Below are 9,290 nucleotides of genomic sequence, written 5' to 3' on the forward strand. Positions count from 1 at the left end.
AAAACCCTTGATAGATTTGAAAGTTTTTAACAAAGTCCAGGAGGGAAACATTATTCAAATGAAGGGAAGTATTAAAACACAAGGACATGCAATGAAACTGGAGGGAGGTTCAAGTGAAATCGGTGGAAAAATTACTTCACAGAAGGGGTAGTGGACAATTAGAATAGACTCCCATCAGAGGAGGTAGAGGCTATGACCGTAGAACAATGTAAAGATGCATGGGATATGTCAGGAATCGCAGTGTGCGTCCTCATCCGTGTCTCTTACCTGCACCCTGGTGCATCTTGTGGAGCAGAACTGCGAATGGCACTTTCCTTGGGTGTAGTCCATAGCGGGATTTCTCCTGCAGTCTCCATGGGCCGGTTAGCGTAGCACACCTATTCCCCTTTGCATGGGCGCCACTATGACACCTAGGTCAGCTGACAGTTTTGCTCCAATGTGCTAGCTGGGGACCCTGACCGCTGACCTGTGCACTCGATCATAGTGTTCATTCTAGCACCCGCCATCTTTGAAAACCCATGCAGTTCCTCTTCCCTGCCTGGGGTGTCGATGTCTGCTGTGGTGCTTCTAGCACAGTGTGATGTGTGTGTGATTATATATATATATATATATATATATATATATATATATATATATATATATATATATATATATATATACATACATACATACATACACACATACACACACACACACACACACATATACATACACACACATATATGCATCGGGTCTGGTGGCACTCAGAGTCGGACACAAGATTATTTGCAGAGTGAAACAGGACAAAGGGGTCTTGAACCCCGAAACGTAGATTAAAGTTTCACTCTGCAAATAATCTTGTGTCCGACTCTGAGTGCCGCCAGACCCGATGCATGTACTTGGTAGGCGGTGACGCTACATTGGAAGGCACCAGGGCAAAGACACCCCTACAATAGGGGCATCGGAGTGCTGGGGAGGAATATATATATATATATATATATATATATATATATATATATATATATATATATATATATATATATATATATATATATATATATATCTCTATCCATTGAGACCGCACTCAAGGTTCCGTACTTTGAAAGGGGGTGCTCCACCAGATGAGCAAGCATCAAGACATAATATGAAGAAAATGGGCACTCACCAAGATCTTAATAACATCAATTTATTCCAGAGTAATAGCCATATCCAACGTGACGTTTCAATCCAATAAAGATCGTCATCAGGAATATATGCAATAGGGTCAGCATAATCAAACAGGCAACCTGGTATCCATCCTCCAAACAGGATACATGTTTGGAGGATGGATACCAGGTTGCCTGTTTGATTGTGCTGACCCTATTGCATGTATTCCTGAAGACGATCTTTATTGGATTAAAACGTCACGTTGGATATGGCTATTACTCTGGAATAAATTGATGTTATTAAGACCTTGGTGAAATTATATATATATATATATATATATAAAAAATTCACTTAAATACCGCTAGTTTCATGATCATATGCAGGGCTATTTTTGGTCGGGAACTGGGTTGCCACCTATCCCTGATTTCCGGGATTCTCCCGAATTTGGTGGCAACCCTCCAGGAGGCTTTTCCAGTCACCTGGATTCCAGGATTCTTCCGGAACCAGGGCGAGTGGAAAAGCCAGAACAGCCTCCAGCTGTTAAGCTGTCGCTGCTGCTGCCTGGCTTGCATTGGCGGCTAGGGGGGGTCGAAGTGGGGTGTTTGGCCGGACAGCGTTAAGCCACTAATGATGCAGCGAATGACCGCTGTTGGTCTTGAATCAAGGCCTTAATTACCAGGATCTGGCATCCCTATATTGGGAGTTTCAGAACTGGGGTTACCCTTATAACAATATTTAAAAATTGTACAAGTGTCTACAAATGCATTCATAGAATAATCACAAAAATGCTTCAACTAAATACTTGCATTCAGATATTAAAAAAATGTATGTACAGTACATACCTGCTATTCTGTTCAGTGTCACCCAGTAATGTTCATCTGGGCTGTAAGTGTCCTTAGACCATTTCAATAGGTCCACAGCTCTCTGGTCATTCAGAACAAATGCTGTAAATTCCCTTGTGAGTGCAACGTACGCTGACCCAAAGTAGATGGTGATATTATGAGGAGGGGACGGCTTTAGTACATTGGTCCTTAGCACTTTGGAATGGACTATATCCTCACGATGAACATATTTGGTCCGGGGGATGGCATGATCTGGAGGCAACACGCCGGGTGTGATGTTTTTCCCTTTAAAGTTTTTCAAATGCTGTATAATTTCCTTGTTTGTCTTTAATGGAAAATCCTGTCCACAAGTATTGATCACATATTTCCACTGTACCTCTGACTCCAGGAGATCTCTCATGCAGTTCAGATCAGCCTGGAGCCTGGATATTCCAGCATACACCACAGGCTCCATTTTTGAGGCAAGAAAAGCATTAGGAAAACAGTTTATTAAATCATCTACTGCCTGCAAGTAACCAGCGCTTGCCTTCTCGTCAACATGGATACAGTATACATTCTGTGGCATGTAGATCGCTCTAAACAGCCTCTCAAATGTGTCAAATTCTTTATGCAGTACAATAATGTAAGCTAGAGGGAACTCAGCTTCTTCTTTTGAGAGGGGAACTGTGATGTAGTGGTTTTGTATAAGGTATCCATCTTTACATTTCAGTCTCTTAAACGGTATTAAGGAGTTTAGCCAAATAAAAGATTTTTTCTTTTTTGCTAATGTGTCACATTCAGCATCAAGCAGTAATGCATCTTGGGAAAACTGGTATCCGTGTAAGTTATTTTGTCTACTCAATTGACTGACGTTACAAAAGTACAAAAGCACAACTCCAAGTGCTGTCACAAAGATGAAAAAAGATATAAAAAGAGTCATTTTCCCCAAAGTTCTGTTTATAAATATAAAGAGCTTATTGTAGATGTTCATCATTTTAGCTGTGTATTCCAGGTGTCCTCATCTTCTTTCTCGTTGCATAGGAAGGATGTTTAGGATTCAGTTTTATTGTGTCGGTTTCCTCTGGAAGCTCTGCTGCAACATCACTCTGTCATCTGGGATAGCCAGCTTACATATGAATGCAGCGCTTCTGTGATATGTGCACAAAATAACAATACCGGACAGACCCATTATTAAGAGACTGCTTACTCTGCCCTCAGAGATTAGCACCTTTTAGTAGTACAGTTCCTTCTGTATAATGATATTCTAGTCATGCAATTCAATGGTGTATAAATTACATACTGAAAAAAGGTTATATTATGGGAATTTTCATGAGGTCATCATCTGCAGACAACAGTCATCACACCAATGGTTAATTGGGCATGTGTTTGCAATAAAGAATGACTAGACAATTCTGTCAAAGTGACACTTGAATTAATTGATTTGCTTATAAAACATATTTGTACAGTGACACATACAGAACAAGTGTTGTGTGGAAGTGAAAAGAATATAATTAATGGATGGTAGTGATGAGACTCCAAAACGTGCCATCCAGAATCATGTCCCTGTATTATTCAGTTCTTCCTGCTTTTCCCACTTGTTTTCCAATTTCAATTCCTGTGTTGATATAGATAGATGCAATTGCAAGACAGCGCAGGGACAGAACATTAAAGGCAGTACTAGACATTGTGCAAATCCCCCTCACCAACATGGCAAACACTATATAAACAAGAATAGTAAATGTATTCCTCTTTCATTTCAAGCTTATAAATATACACACATCTCCCCCTCCAATTGTAACCTAGTTGACTTCAGCTCTGTTATTACGCTTCCACAATACACCTACTGTACCTCAAGGATGTCAGCAGCCCGATCTCCTTCTTCTGAGATTGCCCTATAGGTTTACTCTGTCTGCAGAACCCTGGCAGGCTCCCGTGCAGTCAGACCAAACCATCTGGGAGGAGGGGGAGGAGGAATGATCAGTAGATTCACTGCAGGCTTGTATGTCCTCTTACGTCTAAACATTGAGTAAAGAGAGACTGGCTGGCAGCCCTGCACCCTGCTCTTAATAGGGCACAGGTTCTCAAAGTTGGTCGTCAGCAGCCCACACAGTTTATGTTTTGCAGGTCTCCTCACAGAATAAAGTGAAATGATTAGCTCCACCTGCTGTGGATCTTTTAAGAAATGTCAGTCGGTAATGAGTGCACCTGTCCGGTGATCTAGAAAATGTGAAGTGTGTGGGGTACTGTGTGGGGGAGCGAGTTTGAGAACCACTGTAATAGGGTATTGAATACTTGCCTACCTGACCCTCTCCTTCAGGGAGAAAATGCTCTGTTCCTGGACTTCCCTGGTAATATATGATTGCCATCACCTGTAGTGAAATGCCTTTACCTAGCTCCCCACAGGTGATGGCAATCATACATTACCAGGGAAGTTCAGGAACAGAGCACTTTCTCCCGCATGGAGAGGGTCAGGTAGGCAAGTATGATATAAAGCAACTTTACTGGGGAGCCTGTGATGCACAAAATAATTAACAGTAGTCTAATGCTTTACTTTGGCAGTGGCTCCAATTTATCATAATGTTAAACGTCTCAGGTGTTCATGTGCACTGCTATCTGTTAACGTAACCATTTCACAGATGCAGAACTAACGGCGCTGTCCGGGAGCCCATGGCAAAGAAAGGGCCCACAGCCGTTGACGCCACTAGTACAAATAATTTACATACCTCCCAACATGACCCTCTCCAGGAGGGACACATTGCTCTGTTTCTGCACTTCCCTCTTAGTATATGATTGCCATCACCTGTTTCACACAGGTTAATTGATTAGAAAGGTGCTTCAACACAGGTAATGGCAATCATTAACTAAGGGAGAAGTCCAGAAATAGAGCAATGTGTCCCTCCTGGAGAGGGTCATGTTGGGAGGTATGAACTTATGTGGCTGAGTATTGGCTGACCACCATAACTGCCCCGTATGTCTGGTGAGGTGGGGGTATTCTGTGGGTATGGGTAAAATCCGGATCCAGACCAGTGGCGTAACTATAAATTTTGCTCCCCCATGCCAAAAAGTTTGTGGCGCCCCCCCCCCCCCCCCCTCCAGGCTCCTCTCCAACATGTTTCCCCAGCGTGTGACGTGATGACGTCACATGCATAACGGAGAAGCTGAAGCAGGAGAGAGGAAGAGAGACCAGTATACACTGCTGCTTACCTTGGCTCCAACGCATCCCAGGTCGCCCTAGCATGCCCATCCACCCGCCCATCCTGTACACAGTAGCCAATAGCCGGCTCTGTACAGTCAATTGAATCAGTGGGAGAATTTGTCATCTCTTCCATGGCCCCACCCGCGCTGCGGCTGACTCACTTCCAGTGTTCAGTCAGTGGGCAGCCACAGGCAGCAGCATGTCAGTGCGTCGAGCGGTTGCCAGCGCCCACCCAGACCCTGCTGCTCCTTGCTCCCCCAAGCGGCTGCTGGGGCTGCCTTACAGTAGTTACACCACTGATCCAGATCCGGACAAGAGGGGGGTGTCTGTGACAGCTTTCACCAGGGAGAGGAGGAGGGGGGAGAATAAAGTCTCTGTATGGTCCGGGCATGTAGCAAAAACCGGAATGGTCTGGATCACACGGGTAGGCACCCCCCGGACAAGACACCCCCTGGACCGGACACTACAAGCTCCAGAGTCCGGGTCCAGTTTTCACTAGTAATGTATTCTGCTGTGTCCGCGTATCACAGCGCGGGCCAGATCTTCAGTGTCGCGCAGACATGTAGAGAATATGCTGTCCTTTGGTGTGTGTGGCCGCTGATAGAAAACAGACATGGCGGCCATAGCCTCCTCCATGTGACCCACCACCTCAACCTCCTCTGTGGGACATGCCACCTTAGCCTCCTCCACTGGACCCACCACCTTAGCCTCTTTCATGGGACCTGCCACTTCAGCCTCCACACGAGCTGCTGCCGCTTCCTTCACGAAACCCGACACCTTAGCCTCCTCCATGGGACTGTCACCGCTGCCTCCACGGGACCCACTATTGGCCAGCACTGACCATTGGAACCCCTGCTGCCTTAGGTATATACTGTACTTGTCTTGAATATTTAAATTGAAGAAGGGGAGGGGGCAGGTTCAGTACAACACATACTTGTCTCAACCCTCTCCTCTCCCTTTCCCCCACTCTTCCCTCTCTCTTTCATTTTCTCCCTCTCTGCTCTATTTTTCTCTCTCTCCTCCCCACTCTCTTTTTATTCCTCTTGCTCTGCTCTCCTTCTCTCTACCCATGGTCCCTTTCTCACTCTCCTCACTATTTCTCTCTCTCTCTCCGCTTTCCTTCTCTCTCTCTTTGCTCACCTTTTCTCTCTCCACACTTCTTTTTCTGCTCTCCTTCTCTCTCTCTCTCTCCACTCTCCTTCTTTCTCTCCCTATATCCACTCTACATCGCTCCACTCTACTTCTCTCACTCTCTCCCCTACCCTTCTATCTGCTCTCCTCTCTCTCTTTCTCTCTGCTCTCAGGATTGGGACCAAAGCATATTGTTGCACCTGAGCCCACGACTCACTAGTTCTGCCTCTGCCAGATCAGTTAAATGCACTATACTGTACATTCTGTATAGTTTCATTACAATTAGTGCACCTGAATGTTTCATAGAACAAACCACAGGTATGCAGTAAGAGAAGGTTGCCAACTCATCCCTTTAATGTAAATATATTTAAGCTCCAATTCTTTGGCGCTCCCATATGCCTAGGAATTAAATATCTATGTGCATTGAAATATTACTTGAACTCCGAATGACTAGAAAATCCTTAAAACAGGATAACTGAAATATATCTGCTTTAAAGAGACAGCTCTATATTGAACCAAGTTTGCCTTTCACAAAATTAAGGATGACTATGAGGAAGATATATTTGCCATTGTCACACTCTTGACTAAAACTCATGTAATTTAGTGACATACCTTCTTATTTATTTAGTTTATTTATTAACAGTTTCCGTTGCACTTTACAATAGTAGACAGTGATACAACAAAAACTGATGTGCGGTCGGCGCACGCTTCGCAAGAGCTTCCTCAGGCTTGCGCCGACCGCACATCAGTTTTGACTCCCGATACCCCCTCCCCACATACAAATGTATTTTGATTTATGTATGATGCGCTGACGGGTCTCCGCTGTACACAAAACCCCCCTGCCAGAAAGTGTGGTGTTTAAACGCTTGACAGCCCACTGCATACAGGCAGCCTGTATCTCAGAAGCCCTGCACGGGCACACTTATAGAAGCCGCACGGGTATAATCCCTAGACGCTGCTCTATTCAAAACCACGGCTGAAAGTCCGAGAGGGCAACTATTAGACCTTAGGCGGGTGACGGAAAATACTATCCGCACACTGCACCAGAGGTCTAAATATCGTACATAGGACGCCGTTTTATTGTTTCTGAAATTATTCCTGCAAAAGATATCAATCCCCTCTCATGGTAGATTGACTAAATGGGTGATATCTAGCAGGTTATACTCAACATACAGAACAAACTTTATACTGTAGGGACCTCCAGCATTACCAACGGGGTTTCCCCGTGGACATTGCTGTATACACACTGGGGGATCTGCAATAATATATTGACTCGCTAATATAAATTAAGAATATATCGGGAGCTTAACTGAACAAGGATTTTTATCCTTTTTTATTTTCACTAGTCTGTGTCTATATGTATGTTTGTGTGTTTAATTTCGCAATCTTTTAATAATTCCTAATAAAAGTTAAATCTTATTGTATCTTTAATCCTTGGTGCACCAACAACAGACATTCTTTTTCTTCCAATTTCTGCTTGTACTCAATGTCTTATGGTAGCACACCCTTACTGGCCTCTATGTGATTTATTCAGAGTAATATTAAATAAAAAGGGTTCACCTTGTATTGGAGGTCGATGCCTTTAATGTATGTGCGAGGTAATTCTCTCACAAGCTGCTGGAAATGAGAAAATGCATCCCTGTGGGTTCTTTTCTCGTAAATTCCTTCCGGCGAAAAGAATCATTACAGTAAATCCGGGATCAAGCGCGGCTAGCCATAAAACTGGCCCTAGCCGAGTGGAGATACCTCCTGAAAAGGGCCAAGCATCCTCTGAAAATGTAAACGGATCCCAAAAATCTTTTATATATCCAGTCTGCTCAGTGTCAGAATGCCCGACAGTCTCGTTGGTCCTTATTCTTTTCTAGGTTCAACTTCAGGATCCTGTTTTGCCCTGGTTCCCAGAATGCTAAAGCAGACACCTTGTCTCGTTCCATGGATGAGGACGTTCTATTTCCTGAGTACAATCCCATCATGAATCCCAACTCTTTTGCCTCAACTGTCCTGTCACCTGGACCTTTGTACCCCCAGAATTACATCCCAAGTTGCTTTCCTGGGCCCATTCATCTCTTTTGGGCATCCCGGTACCCTGAAAACTTGGGAGATCATTCATTGGTGTTATTGGTGGCCTCAGCTTTGGAAGAACATTAAAGAATGTGTTGCCTCCTGTCCCGTATGCTCAATACAAAACTTCCCACCAGACTCCTGCTAGTACCCCTTTACCACTCTCAATACCCAATTTTCCATGGACCCATATTTCAATGGACTTAATTTCTGAATTACCACAGTCCCAACATCATAACACTATATGGGTCGTAGTGGGCTGATTCTCAAAAATGGTCCACTTCATTCCACTGAGCTCCCAAGCTGGCACAGTTATTTGTATAAAGTATCTTCAAATTGCATGGTATCCCGATAGAGATTGTGTCCAATTAAAGGAGGGGCTCTCTTTTAGACCGAATCTGTCAATCCACCAGAGCTGTGACTACATTGACTGTCACACCCCAAAGGGTGTTTTTTATGTTACTATACATTTTTATCTATTTTATGTATTAAATATTATCTGTGAATCAAAGTTATTTCATTATCCTAGCGCCCTCTGAAACCCCATTTATTTTTTATATCTGTTTCCCTGGATCCTGTCGAACAGAGGATCCTTCAGAGGTGCTGCTCTTTAAAAGTCTGAGTGCAGATAGGGGATCTCTACACACATATATATATATATATATATATATATATATATATATATATATATATATATATATAGTGGCAATGGGAGGGATGGCGGCACTCGGCGATGAAGAAATTCACCCGCACACAGGCAGTTAGAGCCAACGTTTCAGCCTCCTCGGCTTTTTTATCAAGGCAAATATAGAGTTTTCTATATTTGCCTTGATAAAAAAGCCGAGGAGGCTTTGAAACGTTGGCTCTAACTGCCTGTGTGCGGGTGAATTTATTTCTTCATCGCCGAGTGCCGCCATCCCCCCATTGCCACTACATGCTGTGGACCACACCAGTGG

General features: G+C 43.8%; 1 protein-coding gene across 4 annotated transcripts in view; it reads right to left on the reverse strand.

Moving 5' to 3' along the window:
• The window catches only part of LOC146080537 (N-acetyllactosaminide beta-1,6-N-acetylglucosaminyl-transferase-like), a 66,901-nt gene extending 62,955 nt beyond the window's left edge, over positions 1–3,946 (reverse strand). For 2 of the 4 annotated variants that reach the window (XR_014474903.1, XM_083187941.1), the window contains exons 1-2: positions 3,796–3,946; positions 1,968–3,561 (exon numbers count right to left, since the gene is read on the reverse strand). Coding sequence is in view for 3 of the 4 variants with exons in the window: in XM_083187941.1 (XP_083044067.1) it covers positions 1,968–2,940 (973 nt within the window). In the remaining variant the exon portion in view is untranslated. The other 2 variants (XM_083187943.1, XM_083187942.1) reach the window with 2 other exon arrangements.
• Positions 3,947–9,290: the final 5,344 nt, after the last annotated feature.

Source organism: Crinia signifera, chromosome 5, assembly GCF_055691185.1.
Source record: "Crinia signifera chromosome 5, ASM5569118v1, whole genome shotgun sequence".
NCBI classification, from domain to species: domain Eukaryota; kingdom Metazoa; phylum Chordata; class Amphibia; order Anura; family Myobatrachidae; genus Crinia; species Crinia signifera.